Below are 25041 nucleotides of genomic sequence, written 5' to 3'. Positions count from 1 at the left end.
CTGGTGATCTCTACAAAATTTAGCCACGCAGATCTATGTATCAATTTTTCGGCTCCCAAAGACCCGTTTCACGACCGGAAATAGCAGCATATATGTCTTACCAAATCAAAGGCACTTAAGTGTCATATTTTTTTTCCTTGTTTCATCGAATGGAGAAACTACCTTCACAAAATTATTTTACTTCTTATACCAAACAGACAATTTGGAGGCCCATTTTCAACACGTCTGTACGTATTTCTAAATTCAGATATGTTACCCTATACTATTTTTCTGATAAATAAGATTCGGTTTTCTACTAATTGAAGCATTTAATTTCCCTGCCAAGTACAAGCCCACAGCATGGCCGATATCAAACTCACGCTGAAGAAAATTAACCCTATATTCCGCAGGATCTTGGCAAAAGCCTCTTACCGGTTGCCTGACGCACAGCAAGAAGTGCTGCTCCTGTACCGCCTTGCTGTTCGATTGCAACAACGTTGGCATGACCGGAGGCTTGTGTACTGCTGGTTGAGGAGTGGCTCGAGATTTGTGCTGTAATATATACAACGTGTTTTTTTTTTCAATAAAGCTACAATTTCGCACGATGAATGGCAACTCCGACCACACAACGGCGGATGTGTTATCATAAGATCGAGGAAGATATTGAGCTGATACGATAATATTGATGGAAGTCAAATGTCTCACTGCCTGACTTGAACCCAGATGCAACTCGCGTTCTCAGTTTTCTACTTACTAACTGACGGATCGCCTTCTGATCCCATGTAGGTGGATAAGTAATCGTCGCGATGCCTTTTTTTATTTATTCACTAGTTTGGCCGATGCACTTTTGATTAAATACGTGTATATAAACAGAGACTGAAGACAAAATCACGGCTCTAGTGCGGATGCGAAGTTTAAATGTTGTGCCACTTTGATGTGCACTGGCGTTTTTAGCTAACGGCACTGAGACCATATTACGACAATGCCTGCCCTTTCCAGGCGCTGAACGGCATCGACACATCCACCTTTAGCGATAAGAAGAGCGTTGAAGAGGAACTGCAGCTACCACATACTAGAAACTGCAGGAAATATGTGTTTTACATAGCATCGAAGAATTCGTTTAGGTGCACAGGTTCCACAGCCCAGTTCATCACACAGACAAGGAGAGAAAACATGCCGCATAAAGCAAAGATAACCAATCGTCAATTTCACAGCGCTAAGCAGTGGCACTTGAATTTCAGTCTGCTGTCATAGAAGAAAACAAAGACGATATTTCTACGCTTAGCTAGAAAACATTGCCATGCGGTACATGCACTAAATCCGAAATGGCGCTCCAGAAGAAATGTAGAATACAAACGTGTCTATATAAGCTTAAATAAATGACCTTTTTAATATAAAGAAGCAGGCATAACTAAAATATCGTGTTCTACTTTTACTTCACAATCAGAACTGCATGGTTATTTTCTCCCTGTCCTGCTACATTTTGGTTGTTTGTAAAAGCGCCTGTCGTGCAAAAAGCTTCGTCATGTAGCGAAATACGCTCCCTGCAAAACACTACACAAAAATGCAGACCATATCTATAGCTTTTAATGGTAATAAATAAATCCTTCACTCCAGTTCAGTTTTGCGTCCTTAAAGATCCTCGGAGGGGGTTCTACTAAGGGCGGGTTTTACATAAGTTCTGCTTTATGTATGCATCATTAGCTGTATTCAAAGTTGTCAGTAATACACTGTTCGAACAAAGACGGGTGCGCGATGTCAACAATGTCTGTAGCCTTCTTCCTGTGCAGTGTATAAATTTCTAATGATGGCCAGGACGGTCTCAGTGAGAAACGCATCTTGATAACAGGATGACGTCCCCTCGAACAAGCCACGAGCGCTGCTGATTTCTACACTCAGCACACATACAATTCAGGGGCTAGCTGAAAGAACTGTATCTATAGCTCCGAATTTCCTCTCTTATGCCGAAGCAGTGGCCGCTCTGAACCACTACTACTACCCGAAGGGTCCCGAGAAAGCAGACAGCTACAAGCTGTTTCGCGTTGCTAACCGGAAATAAAGGAAATGGAAGCTTTTCTGGTCGCATTGCGGCGCATAGCATAAAACTGCAACTTTATGAACGCGCTAGACCGAGTGACGAGAGATCGGTTTATTTGCACCGTACGCTCAAAACTCCTACGCAAGCACTTACTCACGAAGGCAGAGTACGAACTGTATGCGAGGCGGACGCGCTGGCAATTTCAGCAGAAGCGGCTGACAAGGATGCCAGACATGAGTAGAAAGCTGCCAACGATGCGCGTAATAAAAAAGATTATCTTTCAGCACCTCCTGATGATATATATATGTGTGTGTGGGGGGGGGGGCTTGTGTGCGTAGAGAGAGAGCCACAAAGTGTTGTAATAGATCAAAAGATGCAACTTATTGACGAGATTTGCATTGTTACTGTGAACTATAGGAGAACGTCTTGTAATATCGATAATGTATTTAGAGTACTTATGTGAGGGGACTATGAAGTATTCCATCCATGTGAATTGGTAATTGAATATTATAATTGAATTGAATGATCCCATTTCAGAGTACCCATTAGGAATTGACAGCCACTGAAGAAATAGTAAAGAGAAATACCAAAGTGGTGGGTACTTCGTAGAAGTCAACAACGAAATAATGAAATGCTGTGCCAAACAGAACTGCACACTTTGCGAGCCACTAAGCTGAAGTGTTGCGCAAAAAGCTACTCTTAAGGGTAAAGTATAACGTGGACACATATTCCAGAGCCGAGAATGAGACGTTCGTGAATCGCGACTTGCAAAGCTTGGACACGAATCAGCAGGTTAGGTAGGGTGAAGGGCTTCATAAGAACGAATGTCGCAGAGACAGAATCACTTTCTCGTTGTGTGCCAGTGTTCTTCCGAATTACATTTGATCTCGAAACGTCGTCTTTGTGGATCTAATGTATGTGAGCTGTTTGGCCAACTGTACTCCGTGTTTACATTATTTATTCACATGAAGCCCAATGTTTTGAAATTCGTAAGTCTTCAGAAAAAGGAAAGCAGTTAACACGCTCTTACAATTCCTTGTGTTGGAGCTGGTGGCATTGCTAAATTGAATAAATGTACGATAATGTGCGTCTTATGCGTGCAGCTCCTGCGATTTCTGTAGAAGTCTTTAGGCTGACTTATTCATAGATTAGTGGTTTTATAAGAACAACGTGAAAGATTTGTGCACACATGTCCCGGTAGGGGAACTTTATAAATGTTATATAGTTTTTATTTTATACACAAACAAGGAGAGGATTGGTGTTTAATTTCTATATTTAGTTTTGTTAAAGTGCATTGTTAAGATTTGTGGTTGAAATGAAAATTTTGTGCAGCATGGTCACTTTATCATATCTTTTTTTTATTTCTAAATGCAGCAAACTTCAGCTAGGTAGAAGCAGGAAATTATGAGCAAAATAATTTTGCCTTTCCCTTGTGTTCAGACGGAGGCTTGTGAGGCAGAGTTGATAAGTGGCTACGTTCGTGTGATGTATATGTTCAAATTTTTCCAAATAATATTTTATACACAATATTCTACATGCCGATTACGGCAGATTATTGCTACAGTGGATGCCGTAACGTGCGTTAAAGCTCTTCATTCTTAGCAAGGCGTCGACTAGAAGGATTCACAAGTAGGTTACAGAGATTATGCTAGAACCTGCGCCAGTTTGAGCTCACGGCTTCATCAGTTGCAAACCATACTCAACTCGTTCTGATAACATATAAAGGAAGAGTGGCAAGCAGACTTGTGTGATCCGATGTGTATTTAGAACTGATACGTTCATCGATGTTAGTAGACGTTTTTCAACGAATTAGAGGGGTTGTTTTATTCACACTTAATCACCTATCATTGCTTGTCGTGCAAGCTCATTGTCGTGCAAGCTCACCATATGTGATCAACGTACCACTGTGTAACCTTAGGTAGGTGCACGTTAAAGATCCCCAGGTGGTCGGAATTTCCCGAGTCCTCCACTACGGCGTGGCTCATAATCAGAAAGTGGGTTTGGCACGTTCAACCCCATAATTTAATTTTTTTTCTTTGTTACCTTAGGTTTCAAAGGAATGGATTTTGCCAAGCGCCATTGAAGCACCCTAGGCGAAAACGTTAAGGTCAAAGTGTTGAACGTAATAAACAAGCTAATATATTTAAAGATCCTGTTCCGTTTAGAAACTAAGCTAACTTTCTTTAATTATTGCATATAAAGAAAGTTAGTAGCCAATGGCTTTCTTTCCATAACGAACACTTCTTACAGTGTTGTACAAGTCTTCTGACACAGCAATCTTGATATAAAAATTGTAAAAGCGCAAGCACATGCAATCACAAAGTAACAAGTACGGGACACAGCGCTTGTGTCTCGTTCTTGTTACTTTTGGTTGCATGTGTTTGCGCTGTTACAATTTTTATGTAAAGTATGCACCAGCTCGCCCAGAAAGAAGTTTTACTGAACACTGCAATCGTCACAGCTATATTTTCGTTCATTTGTCGTCTAGTTCAGACATTCATTCAACACATGGGGCGACCGAATGTTTGGAAAACGCTGCTAACGTGCTTTATTATTTGCATAAACATCAGGTACTTGCAGGGAACAGCTCGTAAAATTCAGAAGTTTCGTTTACTAATTTGTGTTAGAGCATTCACAGGCACGTAATTTATTGCTGGACACACAAGACGTTAGAAACGTACCTCAGTGAGAAACATAAACCGCATTTTTTGATGATATAACAAGGTTTAGCTCCTCATGAATTCGGCGCTCTGAAGTGCCGGCTTTTTCTTCAAACAAAATGCGCACACTATCAACCCGTCCGCTTATAGCGCTACGCGATCTGCGTCAAATCCCCGACCGTTGTCACATAAACACTATGTAAAAATTGTATTTTTCCGGTACGACGCGAAAACTGAGCTGTACACTGCCGCTGAATGTTGGGCGAAGCCATAGCGGTTAGGCAGGGAGACGCTAGACTAAGTGATTTATCCCCAGTCAAACAATGCGGGAGAAGTTCGGCATTCATCTCTTGCTATAGGGGTACATATTTTGGCGCTTTCAACTTAACTGTACGAAAAAAAGACAACATGTTTCCTCCCTAAAATTAAACTGCTTGAAAAAGAAACTTTTCTCGTTCTTGGTCGGCTTGACAAAAGATTTAATTTACTTCAGTAAGCAGGGACTATCTCATGCCCGATTTCGACTCGACGAATAAGGATTTCTTCAGCAATATTCAGGATCGGTACATATTTTGGATGCAAAAGCGTGCGCATTTGTAATCTCAGCACATAATTCCGTCCCCGAGGAGAGATACGTTTGGTTAAAAATATTAAAAGTCATGCAGTCACATCAATAAAGACTATGTAAAATCACCTCTCACCTGTTCCGTGTTGAACAACGGTAACTCCAGTGCCAGTCTGGCCAAGATGTTCCGTCACGATGATGTTTCCATTGCCAGGACCTTGGGAGCTGATTGTTGATGAGCTTGTCGACAATTGTGCTGCAAATGGATATTTACCATTTCTACGTAAGCAAAGCACTTTGCTCTGATTATGAATGTCGAATCTTCTGAAGCGGTTGGCTTTTTTCTGCAAAACTTGAAAAAGCTGATAGAAAATTACGACAAAGCTTATGAAATTGAATTACGTAATTGGACCAAATACGAGTGTATACTGTATTCGATTTCTCACTTTACTGCATATTCAGTGGTGAGAAATGTGTTTGTCTCTAACCACTTGGCGTTACTCTCATAAAGCCTATATAAGCCACCTTTTTTCTTCTACAAACTTTAGCTAATCCTCAAATAAGGTTTTTTTAGTGAGAGGTTATCTCCTTTTCCTGAGCATTAAAAATTTCTTTGGTGTGTCAAGTGTTGCCTAGCACAGCAAATACTGTAAAGAGAGCAACAGGCACCTTAACCTCAATGAAATGCCAACCTTTCTTGTTGCGTTTTAGAAGTTTGGTTACATGTGACAAAAAGGTTTCATGCTTCAAAGCTCCAACCGCTTTTCCTGAAACCAAACGCGCCAAGAAGAAAAAAAATTTGCTTCTCTGGCTTGATAGTAGGTGTAAAACATTTGATCGCCATTACTATATTTTCCTAATCCCGTAGTTTTATTACGCAAAGGGCATGCTTTTGTTCAAACTATTGGTCCAGTGAGAATATATTACAGCAGACTTGTTATTCGAGAACATATCATTACATATTCCTCGCGCAACGCTTTCACAGTACGTTGTGCTTGAGGACCTTAACAGGACGCGTGTAAGAGTGGGACTGAAGGTTAATATGCAGAAGACAAAGATAATGATAAATCACCTGGCAAGGCAACAAGAGTTCAAGATCGCAAGTCAACCTCTAGATTCTGTGGATGAGTAGGTTTACCTAGGTCAACTAATCACAGGAAACCCGGACCATGAGAAGGAAATTCACAGAAGAATAAAAATGCGTTGGATCGCATACGGTAGACATCGGGAGCGCCTGAATGGGAGGTTACCGTTATCATTGAAAAAGAAAGTATGCAATCAGTGCATTTTACTGGTACTGACATACGACGCGGAGACTTGGAGGTTGACAAAGTAGCTTGAGAAGAACTTAAAGATCGCGCAAAGTGCGATGGAACGAAGAATGCTAGGCACAACTTTAAGAGGCAGAAAGAGAGCAGTTTGGATCAGCGAGCAAACGGGGATAGACTATATTCTAATAGACATTAAGAGAAAAAAATGGCACTGGACAGGTCATGTAATGAGCAGATTAGATAACCTAGATAACCGTTGGACCATTAGGGTAACAGAATGGATACGAAGAGAAGGGAAGCGCAGTAGAGGACGGCAGAAGACCAGATGGAGTGACGAAATTAGGAAATCTGCGGGTGCCAGTTGGAATCGGTTGGCGCAGAACAGCGGTAATTGGAGATCGCAGGGAGAGGCCTTCGTACTGCAGTCGACATGAGTAGGATGATGATGATGATGATGACGGTGATGATGATGATTTTCTTTGCTTCCGTAAACAGGGCATTTCTCGTAACGAATTTTAACCTCCGATTTGCTGATTTCTCAAATGAGACCTAATACCTGCGATCTCTTTTCTTAAAAAGAAGTTCCTTTTGAGATAATACATTAAAGAGTGCCCTGGCCATTCCATTTATTTCTGTTAAAGGTAAGTAATACTCGACAATGGCGAAATAATTTATTTGCATAACAAGAAAATCTAGCTAACGACGATAACTAGAAGCAAGCGAAGAGCTGACTGACGTTTGTTGATGCCGCTAACGAAATATTATATTCGCCTAGTAGCCCTTATTCATTGTTGGAACAGTCCTTCATGTACTAAAATAATGGTCTGTCCGATCAAATACCTCAGTTAATGTTCCCACCCAAAACGGAGCACAAGCACGTGAATTTATACGTAATTCAATATGGCTACTTATCATAAAGGCGAATCTAACTCTTTGTCCTGTAAAATGTTTTAAGGTATGCCTTCCAAAAATTATGCTTCCTTCGTTAAGCCCCCCCCCACTTGATTTCACCTCATCGTATCAACACATGCACGTGATAACAACAATAAAAGCAGCGGAAATTAAAACCCACGCAACCGCACATATTGCGTGGGAATCACAACTCACGTATTCCAGGTTGCGTTGAGATAGGTACTGGACCAGTTTCGCCGTGGTGCATTGTCGCGAGGTGGTTTGTAAGGCCTGAGGTCTCTGTACCACTCGTTGAGGAGCTTGTCGACCCTTGTGCTGAAACTATGTACCACATTTTTGCAGAAACCATAGGAGTTTTCATGGCGATGACTGGCTGAGCACGCACAACTATAAAAACACAACGTTGCCACGAAGCGTCGATGACACGTCCATAATTTTCGCAATATTTCTGAAATGTGAGTGCATCGTTTTAGAAATGACTGTGGACTGTGTTTCCATTGTCATGTTTCCCTCGGAGTCAGAAAGATACCTAAGCTTTATTATATTAAGCAGTGAGAATTTACGCTCACATATCCCTAGGTTGTCGGTTAGCTTTCTTCTCGCATAATAAAAAGTACAAGCAAACTAAACAGATACGACCGTCGAATGTCGCAAAGCCCAGCTAAAGTACTCGATTTGGTGCATAAATATAGGCTTTACGGCAGGACAAGTTTCCAGAAGTTGAATTTCTGTCGTCTTCTAGTGACCTCTACAACATTTTGGCACGCACTGCGTTGTATAAGTTTCCCGCTCCCAAAATATCCGTTGCGCGACAGAAAATGGCAGCGTGTATGTTTCATCAAATCAGAGGGCCTAAAGTGACATATTTTTTTTCTTCTTTCATCAAGTATACAAACTGCCTTCCCCGCATGATTTACTTCTCATAATCAACAGAGTTTTGGAGGCCCGATTTCAAACATGACTTTGCGTATTTCTAAATTCAGGTTTATTACCCTATGATATTTTTTCTCAGAAATAAATTTCGCCTCCCTACTAACTTAAGCATTTCAGTTCACTGCCAAGTTCAAGCCCACAAGCATGGCCGATATCACATTCACGCCGATAAAAATAAATAATAGTCCGCAGGGTCTGCGAAAACACCTTTTACCTGTTCCTTCTTGCGCAGCGTGAAGTCTTGCGCCCATACCCGCATGGTGTAAGGTTGCAAGGGTGTTGGCATTGCCGGAGGCTTGTGTACTGATCGTTGAAGAAGGTGTCGATAGATGTGCTGCAAAATATATAACGTGTTTTTTTCAATAAAGTTAGCAATTTCTCACGGTGAATGGTCACTCCAGCCAAATAACGTCGGATATGTTATCAGAAGATCGAGGAAGCTATTGAGCTGATATGATAACATCGATAGAATTCATAGAAGTCACAGTCTGGGTGAACCCCTTCGCACGTTCCGTTCTCACTTTTCTGCTTCCTAACCGATGGTTCGCCTTCTAATCCAACGCAGGCGGATAAGTAATCGTCGAAATAGCTTTTTTTTATTTATTCACCACTTCGGTCGATAAACTTTTGATTAAATACCGTGTATATAAGCAGAAACTGGAGAAAAACTCACTGCTCTAGTGCGGCTGCTACGTTCAAGCGTTGCGCCTCTTAGATGTGCACTGTCGTTTTCGGCTAACGGCACGACAATGCCTACGCTTTCCAGGCGCTCAACGGCAACAACACAACCGTTTTGAGCGATCAGAAGTGTGTTGAAGAGGAACTGTAGCTACCATACAGCAGAAACTGCAGGAATTATGTCTTTTAAAGTGCATCGAAGAAGCATCTGGTTAAGAGGACAGGTGCCACAGTGCAGTCAATCGCGAAGACAAGGAAAGAATACATGTCGGAAAAAGCGAAGATAACTAAATCATCAATTCCACAGTGCTCAGCTCTGGCGTTTGAATGTCAGTCTGGTGTCATAGAAGAAGAGAACGACGATATTTCTACGGTTAGCTAAAGAGCATTACAATGCGGTACATGCACTGGGTCCGAAATGCCTCTCAAGGAGAAATGTAGAATAGAAAAGTGTCTATATATGCTACAATAAATGACCTTTAGAATATAAGAAAGTAGGCATAACGTAAATATCATGCTTTAACTTTAACAATCACAACTGCATGGATTTTTCTCCCTAACTTGCTACATTCTGATTGTTTGTAAAAGCTTCTCTCGTGCAAAAAGCTTCCTCGTGTAGGGAAATAGCCACCCTGCGAATGACTACACGAGAATGCAGATTATGTTTATAGCTTTCAATGTTATTAAATAAATCCTTCAGTTCACTTCAATTTATTGTCCTTAAGGACCCCTGGAGTGGGTATTACGTAAGTTGTGGGTTTTACATAAGCACCGCGTTATGTATGTAAAATTAGCGTTATTCAAGGTGATCAATCAGAAGGTGTTCAAAGAAAGAAGGGCAAGCGATGTCAACAATGTCAGTAGCGTTCTCCCTGCGCAGAACATAAATATACAATGATGGGGGGACGTTGTCAATTAGAAACGCATCTCGATGACAGGATGAGGTGACCTCGTAAAACCAACGAGCGCTGCTTATTGCTACACTCTCACACACACACACAATTCAATTGCTAGCGGGACGAATCGCATCTATGATTGCAAATTTCCTCACTTATGCCGAAGCAGTCAACACCCTAAACCACTACTACGTCCTGAAGCGTCACGAGAAAGCAGGCAGCTACAAGCTGTTTCGCGTTGTCAACTGGAAAGAAAGACAATGCAAGCGTTTCTGGTCGAATTTCGGCGCATAGCATACAGCTACAAATTTGTAAACGCGTTAGACCGAATTAAGAGAGGCTGGTTTGTTTGCGGCATATGCGCAACTAAGCTAGGCAAGCAGTTAATCACGAAGACAGAGTATTAATTGTGTGCGAAACCAAGGCGCTGGCAATTTCAGCAGAAGCAGCTGACAAGGATGCAAAACATATGAGCGTAGAACCGCCAACGGTGCTCGAAATAAAAACCAGTCATTTTTCAGCACCTCCTGATGACCACAACTGAGGCGCACCACACGATGGACGATGCGAAAGCGCCAAGCATAACGATAACGCCTGTCTATTGGGTAAAGCATGCTGTTTTCATTTTGGGCGGTGAGGGAACTTGGCAAAGATGTGCTGCAGGGAACCAGCAGACTCCGTACCGGAGAAGCTACCAGCGAGTTTAAAGACACATACAGTAAAAACCTCGTGGAATAGCATTGATAGCGGCGGTGTGTACGGAACATACGTCTGGACGCTAATTTTCCAGATAAGAAATGGATTATACCTGTCGTTACGTCGCATGCTTTGTTGGAGAAAGGTGGAACTGTCCGGGGAATTAGGCAAGAGATGCCCACTGTGCGTCATATCGCGACAAGTTTACGACCGACAATGCGTACGATGGCCGAGCTTGAATGTGCCCCGAATGAAGTTGTATTACGCGAAAAAAAGTGCCAGTGCTGGGTGAAGGTAAACTCTCAGTGCAACACAATAATGTGGCCGCTGCGTGTCCGCATATGTGCTTGACTTTTCAACACCGAGTCTGCGAGAACGCGATGTGATTACTGCACTCGGTAACATGGGCGTGCTCATTGGACAGCTGACTGAACTGGATTTCGCCGCACCAATCAGGCCGATCAATCATGTAGTGAACAGACCACTCGCCGGATACACGGACGTCTCTTCGATATACCTTAATTTCCTCAGGGGTCCTACCACCAGCCTGAAGCAGTAGGTGATGGCGACACGAAGGTTATGTAAGGTTACATCTATTCCTTAGGCTCTGCGTGATAAGGTATCATCTGAAATATATCTCTTAATGTAACTGTTGTTTAATTGCAGGTGGACCTCGTAAAAGGAAGCAAAGTTTCCGTCCGAGATACTCCTCGGCTACCAGCTACGTTTCCCACTTGTACACATGCTTTTCTCCTAGAGGCACGAATTCATTTACTGGCCCGCACAATTTTCCCTTCGCGCCAGGCAGCGGTGTACAAGTGCAGAACTACAAAACCAGTCGAAAATGTAAAGCGGGGAATGTTAATTATACTTCGGGGCAAGAATGGTACCAGCCGAACACCAGCCGGGTAATGCAGCGCCACGTCGACAAAGCCCGTCACCGCCATAAAACCTCGTCTGTAACGACCTCTTTGGCAGCCACTGCAAACCAGCAATCATACGGCTGACCTGAAATTATGACCAGTGCTGTGCCGTCACTTCCGTCTGCGCGCATATCTACAGAAGCCGAGCAAGAGTCCGCGGCTGGGCAGCCACCAGCCGGCTACCAGAATGATGTGCCAGCTCTACCGCCGCAGCAAGTTCGGGATGTGGAGACGACTGCTGAAACGATCGACCCTATCCATCCGAACCTATGCGGCTCGTGCGAAACTCGGTAGCGAATAAAACAGGTTCAATTCAAGAGGAGAGTATTGCATTTGTTCAGTCTTTGCTGACCAATTAATCAAGCTGTGCGCGCGCCACCTCACATGTCTGAACTATAAGATCGTCCTGCCCTCTCTTTCGCATAAACGCACGATTGCGCAAAACTCCATGGCCCTAACAATAAATTCGTTGATGTTCCACACCAGCCAGCATGTCGTTAATGTTAATGCACTGGGCATACCGGCTTACTACAGGTACCTTTTGGACCAGCTCTACCCTATCGCTTAGCTTGGCCAAACTCCCTTATGCAAAACTTCCAACGGCCTTCATCAACGGCCCTCCACGCCAAATCCCAGTAACATGCCATATAACACGGTCCCCACTCGTACCTGCTCAAGAGAAGAGGGCACCAAACATTCTTCAGCCCTTCAGGTGCACTTTGGACAAACCCTATCCTAGCGTTTAGCTTCACCTCATCTCCCATATGCAATACTTCCAACGTGCTTCATCAACTGCCCTCTACGACAAAACTCGGTTACATGAAATGTTGTACAGTTCCCATCCATACCAGTGCCAAAAAGGAAGGCACCGAACATTCTGCCGCAAATATTTTCCCATTACACGAGCCCTATCACCTGTTTCTTTTGTGCCCCAAAGGCGATGCGGCCGTAGCCCTTGCGCGCCTCTGCACTCGGGTTCAGGCACGGAGAAAGCCAAAAACCGGTGTTATTCTGGAGGAAACTCACCCTCAACGTGAACGTCACGGCCGTCATAACCCTTCACCGGCGCCGAAGCACCCCTCTATGAATCTTCGCCATGTGTTCAACTACCAAAGAAAGTGCCCATGCGTGACTCAGATGACCAAAGCGAGCTTGACAGCAAACCTCATGACGAAAGTTTAGCGAAAAGTATTGCCGGCCAATGCTTTGTCACACCTCGACTGCAAAGCCCTCTACGCTGACGACCGGCAGTCGTGTGTTTGTTTCGACCCCTTCAAAGCGTCCCTTCCCGGAACCAAACACGCATGTGCTCATTACTAGAGCCTAACAGAGATTTCATGGAAGAGAGAATAGTCTAGAGGAATTTGAAATCCCACAAGTAGCGCTGGAAGAAGTAAAGAAAGCCTTGGGAGCTATGCAAAGGGGGAAGGCAGCTGGAGAGGATCAGGTAACAGCAGATTTGTTGAAGGATGGTCGGCAGATTGTTCTAGAAAAACTGGCCACCCCGTATACGCAATGCCTCATGACCTCGAGCGTACCGGAATCTGGGAAGAACGCTTACAAAATACTAATCCATAAGAAAGGGGAGGCCAAAGACTTGAAAAATTATAGACCGATTAGCTTACTGTCCGTTGCCTACAAAGTATTTACTAAGGTAATCGCAAATAGAATCAGGAACACCTTAGACTTCTGTCAACCAAAGCACCAGGCAGGATTCCGTAAAGGCTACTCAACAATTGACCATATTCACATTATCAATCAGGCGATAGGGAAATGTGCGGAATATAACCAACAGTTATATATAGCTTTCATTGATCACGAGAAAGCGTTTTATTCACTCGAAACCTCAGCAGTCATGGAGGCATTACGGAATCATGGTGTAGACGAGCCGTATGTAAAATACTGAAAGATATATGTAGGTAGCGGCTCCACAGCCATCATAGTCCTCCATAAAGAAAGCAACAAAATGTCAATAAAGAAAGGAGTCAGGCAAGGAGACACGATCGCTCCGATGCTATTCACAGCGTGTTTACACGAGGTATTCAGAGACCTGGATTGGGAAGAATTGGGGATAAGAGTTAATGGAGAATACCTTAGTAACTTGCGATTCGCTTATGATATTGCCTTGCTTAGTAACTCAGGGGACCAATTGCAATGCATGATCAGTGATCTGGAGAGGCAAAGCAGAAGGGTTGGTCTAAAAATTAATCTGCAGAAAACTAAAGTAATGTTTAACAGTCTCGAGAACCGCAGTTTATGATAGGTAGCGAGGCAATGGAAGTTGTAAGAGAATACATCTACTTAGGGCATGTAGTGACCGCGGATCCGTATCATGAGACTGAAATAATGAGAAGAATAAGAATAGGCTGGGGTGCGTTTGGCAAGCATTCTCAGATCATGAACAGCAGGTTGCCATTATCCCTCAAAAGAAAAGTGTATAACAGCTGTGTCTTACCAGTACTCACGTACGGGGCAGAAACCTGGAGGCTTGCGAAAGGCGTTCTACTTAAATTGAGGATGACGGAACGAGCTATGGAAAGAAGAATCATGGGTGTAACGTTAAGGGTTAAGAAAAAAGCAGATTGCGTGAGGGAACAAGCGCGAGTTAATGATATCTTAGTTGAAATCAAGAAAAAGAAATGGGAGGGGGCATGGGCAGGACATGTAATGAGGAGGGAAGATAACCGATGGTCATTAAGGGATATGGACTGAATTCCAAGAGAAGGGAAGCGTAGCTGGGGTTGGCAGGAAGTTAGGTGGGCGGATGAGATAAAGAAGTTTGCAGGAATGACGTGGCCACAATTAGTACATGACCCGGGCAGTTGGAGATGAATGGGAGAGTCCTTTATCCTGCAGTGGGCGTAACCAGGCTGATGATGATGATGATGATGATGATGATGATGATTAACAGAGACCTTGGGCACCACTATTTAAGCGCACCAGCTCATAGCAGGCATCAACAGTCCTGCCTCTAACTGAGTAAATATTCATTCGCCTCACCATGCCCAACGTGACATGGACTCGCGTTTGCAGCCTTCCAATTTGTGGAGTCGAACACCACGCAACCCAGTCCCTTGGACGTTAGTATTCCTATCGGACGTACGCCTCCAACATATAGTTTTATTCCAAGTTTGTTTGCTACTTAATATCACGATCAGGCGATGCTTTGAATTGTCGGTCTCGGCACTTTGGACACGCCAATAACCAGGTCTACGTGGGTAAACATCGTACCCCACAGTCTCTAGCACCTGCCAGGTTCCCAGGCGCTGCATTTAGACTGAGTAGACAAAAGACACAAAGACATCGCTGTTACAACTTCCACATCAAGTAACAAGATCGGCGTGTCTCTCTCACAAGGTCGCTCCAGCATCCTGGCCCTTTTGCCAAGTACGTTACCATTTGCGCTGTAGTTCATGCAGTCTTCACTCCCAAGGCTCTAGTCTTTCATAGCCATTGCCACGCTAAGATCGTCATGGAGCGCCCACTGCCATGAGTACTCTAAAATGTATTTTGCCTGCAAAAAACATGACCATACAACGGCGAAAACAGCTTCTTTATTGTGCTTCCATGACACATCCCAGCTTTCGCGATTAGTTGGAGCTCTTTTTCATCATAGGTTCGGGCACCTCAGATCCCATTTTTCAATAGGATGCGCCACACCTTGGGATGTCGTCGGAGGCAATTTATGGCCTTAACCGAGCTGCATCGTGGTTACAAGTGTCTTTCCACCTAAATCTCTGTATTTTAGGACTCTGTACATAGCATTTCAGTCCATACGCATCCATCCGCCGTAACGTGCAAATATAATCATGTGCGTAGATGCAGACATAAGACTAAATGAAAACATCCGTAGTCTCTGACATCGCTTTCTAATCTGTGTGCTTTCCGCGCGATGAATGTTATCTTGAACAACGCCTGTAATTACTCGTGGTACACTTCAACAAGATAAATTGCTAAGAAAAGCGTCAAGAATCTGCGTTCCTGATAACTTTTCAGGGCTGAGCGTTTTTCCTTATATGAAATATTCCACTGCAAAACACTTGCCTCAGAAGGATTCGGATTCTCATTGCACCTCTGGGTCTTGTACATAAATTACTGTTCAAACAATTATTCTTTATTAAAATAATATCGCTCGGCAGACCCAGAGTATCAGGCTCCGTCGTTTGTGGTGTTCACTCATTGTCGTCGCTTCAACCATCAACTTACATATACAAGTCCCATAAAGCGACTGCAATAATTTGCTGAACAAATACGGATGTTTAAAGATCTTGCTAACTGTTGCATTTCTACACACTTCTTGATGAAGGCTTTTGTCAGACATGCGCTTGTTCTCGTCCTCAGGTAATGCAAAGATGAAGTCGTAGGCTCAGTATACTGTAAATGCGTTCTATCCTAAACGTCCGCAAAAAGAAAATAGAAGGAATATCAATCGAATGGCGTGCATTAAATGCGTGTAAATTCGACACAAAATCGCTTTGTTTTTTTTTTATTGTGGGATCGTCAACTGCCGGATAATGTGTCAGGCAACTCACACTAAAAATAAACTAGGGGACTTTATTTGCTGAAATAAGAATTTGATTGCAAGGCGTTGCATAGGGGTGGGAATACGGAATAATTTTGACCGCCTCATGCTCATTACCGTGGGCCGAATGCGCGGTACACCGGCGTTTCCATAATTCGCACTCATAAAATTTCTGCCGCGAAGGCACCGCCTCGATATTGCTCCTTCGAGATTAGTAGCGGAACGCTGCAGCCATCGCGGGTTGCAAGCCACACTATATCTTAGTCTGCGTAAGTGCATATTTGCGCAAAATTATAATACCGCTTCGCAAGTAATATCATTACGGCAAAACTTCCAAACGCAAGGTCTTCGAGCGCTCTCATAAACATGTAATCCAGCAGACATTAGCTTCCCACTTGTTGCATAACAGTGCTTTTCATCGTCTGAAGGAAAACATGAGAATTTAAGCAACCACGTCACATGTCTGGTTGACAACCGTGATTGTCGTTTACTGAAACGTGTCCGCTATCAATCAAGACCGCACCGTAACCGGTGGGCTGCCGCTTATCACGTGACGGAACAGTGACAAGGCGTCCCTCTTATCGCTATCAGGGCGTGTCGCGAGGCGATTACATCATCGCTGTAAATCGTCCATGCAATGCCTGCGTCGCCGCCCTGTCACTTCGCCAATATAAGCATACAAGGGATACTGTTCTGCACCCTGTCGAATTCCACCATATTCAAGGATTCTCTAATGATGGCACTTTCACTCAATAAGAGTCGCCTGAGAGGGCTTCTGTTCCAATCAGCATTCAGAAGTTGGGCAAATTTAGCAATATGGCGGAATTCGGTGACGTCCATCCGGGTAAACGCGCTTGTCTTTCATACGCTGCATGTTCGAGAGCATTGCAATCCATTTTTTTAAATTATTTTTTTTTCTATTCTCATACGAATCCGCAGGTTGAGTTTTGTAAGAACTTGCAACCATATCTTTGTTTCTATGATCTTCTTTAACCCCCCCCCATGTAATACCACGACAGGGGGTCCTTAAAGAAAAATAAATGATGATGATCATGATGACCATGGTAATTATGATGAGTAGAAGCGGACGTGCTACGAGATTCGTTTAATATTTCGCCAGCTTTCTTTCGGACGCTGCAATAAATAGGCAATTTATGAAAACAACAAATTTCTCTAGAACCAATCTCAGGATGACTTTAGCGTAAGGCGATTAGCATTGTTTTAATGCATCCACACACTGTATTGCTGAAGACGCCTTTATTTGTGATCTGAAGTGGTCATTCTGCAATTTCCGTGGCATCGGCTACATGCGACATATATGGCATCTGGGATCAGTCCACTTCACTAGTGAACGTGTTCGCCAAGGTAGGCCATCACCATAATACATGACGACGACGTAGTGACGAGGGTTGAATGACGAAGAAATGACGCTAATCGAACAACGAAGGTAATATGATGACAGCTGCATAGTGACGGTGGGAGGACAAATCTCATATGATAAGCATAGTGTGACTGCGACAGCCTGACGTTGCCGGCATGCGGACAATGGGATCGCATCGAGTTTTAGACGACAATAGCTGGACAGCGACAGTTTCACAAGTTCAGGACGACGACACTAGCCCGAATACGACGTGACAGCGACCAGCTGTTGGCAGCGGTATGAAGCGAAAGAGATGACGGAGATTGAATGACGTAGATTTAATAATCCTGACCGTATCGCGACAAGGGTATGACACCAAGTCTGTGAAGATGAGTGTATAACAACAGTGCGATGGCTATTTGAAATTGATGGTATAACAACGGTGGCATCAGGGCAAAAGAAGGTAGCCGAGCTCATGGCGATAAACAATGACTGTGGTGTGTTAAGTTATCGGGGAGGGAGAGTGCGCGATGAGTATGGTGTACATCAAGGTAGCGGTGCGGCGAAGACAAGTTTACATCGGAACGAATGGACGTGTGCAAGAAGAGATCGACGAAGGATCCAGGCGCCGCCGGCACAAAATACAAGTGAGAAGAAACCGACCATTAGACACCGCACTCGACGGTTGAGGTAGCAGAAAAGGAAGAAAGAAGATAGGAGAGGAAAAGCTCCTGGAACGGTTTAGTGGTACGGGGACGCAAGAAAGTACCAGGTAAATCTGCGCCCGCCGGGAGTGGGAGTGAGCCGTTGGGCTTTGGGCCCCAACTTCTAGACTCCTACCGGCAGAACTTACACTGCCCAACCACCTAAGCCTAGCACAAGCTCTTATCTCGTGACCACCTGGAGTTTGCTCAAGGAGACACCAGGGCCTTCCATTGACGACGGCGCTGTGTTCTTCACCTGCGTGGATACGTGCCCGAACTGTTAGTGCGCCGTAGCCCGCTCACATTTCACTGTCCTTGTGTGTTGGCAAAGTTCTGGCAACTATAGGGTTTAAATTGCAGTCACCATTTGAGTTTGTTATTCCATGCCTTGCTCTGATAAATGGGAGCTGTGACTTTTATAAGGAGTGTAGTGTATTCTTCTCACTGTCTTTATGTGTAAGTTTTCTTTCCGCTTTCACTGCGGAAATATACGTACATTCTTCCTGAACTAATGAAACCAAATGCTCTCATTCATCATTTGAGTAGAAAATCTACATACGAGTGAGATAAGTCGCTTTCTTTAATTGAACTTTCAATGACGACGGTGGCGTGATCGACGATGACACAATGCGAATCACATGACGACGAGAAAATGACAACGACAGAACGACCGGGATAGCATAAGGACGAAGGTATGAAAAGAACACATGAAGGCAATACGATGACGATACAGAATGACGCGGATGGCGAAACAACGACGGCACGAACAAAGTCTGAGGACGAAGTTGCAATGAGTTAGTAAGCTATTGTTTCAACAGAAGCGCGAAAGAAACAAAAAGATCAGTCCTGTCTACTCGTCTGGCCTTTGGTTTTTTTCTAGCTTCTGTTTTTCTTTTTTGTAGAATGATGACTATGCAAACAACACAAAGGTATCACGAGCCACGAACGTATACCTACTCGTTCAAGGTAATAGGTAGCTTTATTCAATGGTCAGCTTAAACGATTAAAGACAAGTCCGGACAATTGATCTATACGGGAAAGTGCGTCAAGTGTCCGAGCAATGCTGATCCCAATATCACTTGGCAGACTCAGAGTATAAAGTAGCGTTCTTAGTGATGTTACCTCATTATCCTCGCCTAAACCATCTCCTTAGAAATACAGGCTGCATCATACGACAGGGTAGAATTGGTGAACAAATACGGATGTTGAGAATCTTGCTAACTACCGGAATTTTACACTCGTCTTGATGACGACATTTGTCAGTCATGCCATTGTTCTCGTGCTCAGAATATGCAAATATGAGATCGTAGGCTCGGTATTGCAGTGAATTTGTTCTGTGCTAAAACATTTACAGAAGAAATACAAGTGGTATGAATTGGATGCCGCCAATAAATCGTGTGTAAGCAGGACAGAAATTACGTCGTCGCTATTATGCAAACCTCAACTATTATTTTGTTCTGTTTGTGTATTGTCGTCTATACTCATCATGTGATTAATTAGGTGCTTGTTGATTTGGTAGAAAGAGAGAGGCTGAAGTGATAAGTGAAAAGCAGGGAGATTAACCAGGGTGAGGTGGCTAGGCTACCCTGCAATGGGGCAGGGGAAAGGCGCTTCAAAATGGAGAAGTAGAAAACAATTCTTTGTTTGCAATTATAAAAACACAAGCGTTCGTCGCTTAGTCAGTCACAGGTAGTCATACAGGCTAGGGCATTTCAAGAAAGGCTCCGGTGCATTGTGGCCTTACACATAGCACACGCACCAGGCCACGGGTCCAAGATCTCTGTAAAAGTGCTGTCGTCTAGGTGTCCCAAAGATGTCCGAAGGGCACTCCGCTCATCTTCGTATGTGGGGCAGTCACACAGGAGAAGTTTATTCGCTTGTTCCGCATCGCATATGCTGCGATTCGTACTGACCGCCACTCAAATTAGTTATTGGATATTTATTTTTTTAATACTGCCCTTGAGAATGTTTTCGTACTACCAAATCCCCTTTATTTGTGGCATAGACATCATGATGTTATGTCAACCGTATACGGTTATAGTATACCTGATTTAAGATCAGGGCACACAATTCTCATCAGAAAATCAGAGACCTCACTGACCTGTATCTAGGCCGGTACCAGCAATCCCTGCTCCAGAAGATGCACCAGATTGCGACGACGTTTGCCGATGACTGGCATTTAAATCAATACTGTGTGTCTGGTTACTGCTTGTAGAGATGCTTTCGGTACCATGTGCCGTGTGACCATGTGCTGGGCCTGTCAACGAGAGATTTATTCGACAAACGTCAAATTCTTCATTTCCGACAGTTAGCTGAAGTCCTCTATGTGATCAAGAAAATATAGGATTTCTTCGAATATTAGATTGCGAAAGAATTGTGTAATTACAATGAGATCATTTTCATCTGCTTGTTTCATTTTGTGTGGTTGTCCATAAAACACACTGCCTTGATCCGGACTGAATTATTGCGCGTAGTTAGGATGCACGTTAGGTAATGCTTCCCCTAAAGATGTCCTTGTGGGAACGAGCTTTTTTTTAAAGGAAGTAGACGTATCCTTAAATTGCCCCTTTTAGAACTGTCGCATATGCTTTAGTATTTACTGACGCGATTTGCTGCACAATATCAGAAAAATAACTCACCCGTTCCAAAAGCGGTCACTACAAGCTCTGGACTAGTAGCCGCACCAGTATTCAATGAACCTTGTCGGTTATGTCTGTTTGAATCAGAACTGGAGGATTGGCCAGCAGTTTGGGAAAAACTTGATGTCCCACTGGCGCCTGTAAGTAACAGGTTTATTTCTCAGATGTAAAATTCTGTATTTACAAGACATTACGAAGCTTATGTGTGAAGGCTATGAGTGAAGGAGTGAATTGTAGGAGATATTAGATTACATTGCTCCAACTGGCAGTGAATACAGTGAGGCGGCAAATTGTTCCTTCCGCGTTCTATGAGCATCTATTATTTCTCTTTCATTTGTATATTCTCTTACACGGGTTCCCAGTTAACGTTAGCCAAGGTTTAAGTATATGCCAAATCTCTCAATGAGGACCCAGCCAAACAATTGGATTCTGTCTGGAGCAACACAGAGTAAAAATAAATTTTGAGAGTTTAGTTGCCAAAATCACAATTTCATTACAAGGCATGCTATAGTGACGGAATTCCCGTATGATTGTGACCCCTCGGATTTATTACCGTAGGCCGAATGCGCGGTACACCGGCGTTTTTGTAATTGGACTACCATCAACATTCCGCCGCTGAGGCCCTGCCTTGATCATGTAGCGTAACGATTAGTAGCGCAATAGTTCAGCCGCTAAGCTTCCATAGCGGGTTGCAAGCCACAGTACTTCTTTCTCTGCATAATTGCATATTTACCCAAAATTATTTTAGCCGCTTCGCAAGTAACATTACGGCAAAAGTTTTTTAACACTGAAGTAAACGTATAATTATGCAGCTTCTAACTTCACCACTGCTTCGTAACTGTTTCTTTTTTCGTCGTCCTAAGGAATACATGCGAATTGAGGGAAAAAGCACGTGACACGTCTGCTAGAAAAGCAGGACTGTCAGTTACTCAAACGTGTCGTGTTTGAATCAAGAGTGCATTGGGGTCGGTGTGCTGCCGCTTTTATTGTGGCAGAACAGTGACAGGACATTCCGCTAATCGCTTCTCAGGGCTCGTCGCAAGACAATTAAATTCCCGCCGTAAATCGATCATCCCTTGCCTACGTCGCTGCCCGGTCATTTTCTGAATGTGAGCTTACAACGGGTACTATATTGGACACTGTCGAATTCCCCCATATTTTATAATCCTGTAACGGTGTGATTTCCGGCCAATGAGAAACGCCCCAGAGTCCTTCTGAGCCCGGCATTGACAAGATGGCGAATTTGATAATTTGTCCGACCTTGACGACGGCCAGAATGTCACCTCTGGATAAAAACCACCATCCTTCATACGCGGCACGCTTGCGAGCACTGTAATCGGGGAGGGCGAGCGGGCATGTTACGTGTGGACTCCATTAAGCATTTTGCGGGCTTTATTTAGGACGCTGTGAAAGTTATACAAGTAAGAAAACCAGTACATTTGGGCATAGCCAATGTCAGGGTAGCTTTTGACATAAGCTGGGTAGCAATATCATAATGTAGTGTCACACTGCATTGCTAAATATATTTTTATTTATGTTGTGAATGGATCATTCTGAAATTTACATTGCATCGGCTATACGTGATACATATTTTATCCAGGATCAGCACACTTTGCTACTACACATGCTCGCCAAGGTTGGTCATCTCCATAATACATGACGGCCACTCTATAGCAACGCCGCCATGAATAGGATGGAACAACAGTAATAATAAAGATTTCAATGGAACAACGGAAGTGGCACGATGGCAATGGCCTTATGAAAATGAAATGACGACTGCGCAATAGTGACAATAGTATAACCAGGGCCGCGTGACGTTGACAGCATGCCCTGACTATGATGAGAACCCGTGCTTGTCGACAATTGCGCACGGCGACCGTTTCACCACGAAAGTAGGGCGAACACGGTATGGCGACGATAACATGATAGCTACGGTACGACAAAAATTAGTTTACAGAGGTGGCATGACGCAGATTCAACGACCACGAGGGCATCGTAACGGTGGTATGATCATGGATGGTTTGACCACGAGTGTATAATAACGGCGCAATGACAATTTGGAAATTATGGTGGCATAACGGTGATTGCAAGCACAGAATGGGAAGTCGACGAGCGTATGACGATAACTAAATGACGACTATCGCGTGAGATAGTGAGATGGCAGCATCACGCGAATCAGATGTGAAGAAAGAATGACATCAATAGAACGAGCGCGATCGCATCACGACGATGGTACAACAGCGAACGCATGAAGGCAATAGAATGACGACTATATGACGAGAATAAGAGCACGAAGGTGGGATGAGTTAGGAACACATTTTTCGGGGTGAATTTGTTCATAACTGAGAAGAACAAAAGCACGAAAGACACAAAGACGAGACTTTCCATATGTACCCGCCTCGTCGTTGTTTTTTCGCGGTTCTGTTATCCTTCTCAGTAGAATGATGGCGATGCACCCACCACAACAACATCGCAACCACAAAGCTACTGATCCAAGCTGACAGGTAACTTTGGTCACTGGGTCAGGGTAAACCATATATACAAGCACGGACATGCATCGATAGGGTCAACCGCTTTAAGTATCGTAAGAATCCTGATGACAATAATGCCTAAACAGCGTGGCTTGCCTTATGGAATAGCCAAAAACTTGCATTAAGTCGCGTCCTCCTAGAGTGGTTCCGAATAATTTTAAACATCGATTAATATTAGCTAGGTTACCCAGCATACGCCGACTGACCTATTCTGTTATTAGAATTCATGGTAGAAAATATTATTCCTAACAATGTTACGGTACAACAGCACTCTCTGTTTTGGAGATTGATGTCATTGACGTCACGGTATATCATACACTGTACATTAATAGCATATGCTTTAGCAAAAAAAGCCACAGAATTGGGAGCAACATATCAGAGACATCACTCACCCATTCTTAGTTCGTTCACAGCAATTCCGCGGCCAGCAGATGTACCAGAATGCAAAGAACCCTGTTCATGAACCGCACTTAGGTCAGAATTGTGTGTGTGGCCAGAGGTCTGAGATGTGACTGTGGAACCACTTGTGAACTGGTTTTGTGCTGCTCCTGTAGAAAACAGGTGCATTTTTCAGGCTCAATTTCTCATATACGAGTATTCATTCAATTACTAAGAGTGAATGACTGAATTGTAAGAGTGAATCGAATAAATAGATTGCTGAAAGTCGAAGTGATTATTTTGCGGCGAAACAATCCTTCCATGTGCCTTATGTGAGTATCATCTTTTTTGTGGAATATCATATATAATTTTTTCAGTTTTATATATTGCACACTGGTTTATTACGGCTTATTTGTTGAATGTTGTTAGATTGCACACTATTAATTGCCTTCTCTAACAGAGCCTTGGTGCCACTGCGTTTTACAGCACAATATCAGAGATATCACCCATTCCTACACCGGCCATTACCAGCTCTGAACGAGTATCCGCCACAGTATTCGACGAAGCTTGTTGATGACGCACATGTAAATAGGAAGTGGATGTTTTGCCAGGGGTCTGGGAGCTGCTTCATATACCACTTTTCAACTGAGTTTGTTTCGTGCCTGTACAGGACTTTTTTTGAGGAACAAAGTTTTGCGCTCGTTAGAGCCTGCTTCACTTTTAGGACAAAAAAGACTTGCTCAATGGTGCCTTGTATCAGCTTACAAGATAGGATGTAGTTTATCAATGATACATTCCACTTAGCTCCTAGAACACAATTGGAAAAAATATTTTCCTATCACGTACACATTTTAACGCGATAGCGTTAAGGAGCTCGTGTCGCAGAAAAGCCGGTGTCGTCGGCGTCGGTGTCGGTGTCGGCGTCGGCGTCCGCGGCGTTGGCCGTGAGCGATAAATCACGGCAGGCACTTCATAAATAAAAAGCAACTGCCAAGATGGGCTGGGTGGGAATCGAACCAGGGTCTCCGGAGTGTGAGACGGAGACGTTACCACTGAGCCACGAGTTCGATGCTTCAAAGCGGTACAAAAGCGCCTCTAGTGAACGCGGTGTTGCCTTAGAAACTAGCTGTTTCTAAGGCTCAGGCGTGCGTCGCTTGCTCAGGCGCACATTTCGTTGTCGCGCCGAACGCTGCGTTGCTCGACGCTCACCGCGTCCGATGCGGGGCGCGTAGTCGCTGCGCCGTAGCCCATTGTCTTACACCCCTTGGCGGGTCGACGGGAACGCTGTCGCGTTCAACTCTTGAAGGCGAAGCTTAAGCGTCCTCCAATTTTTTACCTTTGACGTAATAGTTCTGC

General features: G+C 43.8%; 2 protein-coding genes across 2 annotated transcripts in view; both read right to left on the bottom strand.

Annotated features, from left to right (window-relative positions):
- Nucleotides 1-376: 376 nt before the first annotated feature.
- On the bottom strand, nt 377-21201 carry LOC142563300 (uncharacterized). Its single transcript, XM_075673853.1, has 6 exons — nt 20777-21201; nt 20239-20394; nt 8573-8692; nt 7621-7746; nt 5379-5498; nt 377-531 (listed from the first exon to the last, which is right to left on the bottom strand). The coding sequence occupies exons 3-6, from the start codon at nt 8607-8609 to the stop codon at nt 377-379; spliced, it is 438 nt and encodes a 145-aa protein (XP_075529968.1). The 5' UTR covers nt 8610-8692; nt 20239-20394; nt 20777-21201.
- Nucleotides 21202-23691: 2490 nt separating this feature from the next.
- Nucleotides 23692-25041, bottom strand: part of LOC142563298 (uncharacterized) — a 65061-nt gene continuing 63711 nt past the window's right edge. The window contains exon 18 of the mRNA XM_075673852.1: nt 23692-23855. Within this exon, the coding sequence (XP_075529967.1) occupies nt 23692-23855 (164 nt within the window). The remainder of the gene's footprint in view (nt 23856-25041) is intronic.

This window comes from Dermacentor variabilis, chromosome 11, assembly GCF_050947875.1.
Source record: "Dermacentor variabilis isolate Ectoservices chromosome 11, ASM5094787v1, whole genome shotgun sequence".
Classification (NCBI taxonomy): Eukaryota; Metazoa; Arthropoda; class Arachnida; order Ixodida; family Ixodidae; genus Dermacentor; species Dermacentor variabilis.
This window is presented reverse-complemented; position numbering and strand designations above follow the sequence as displayed.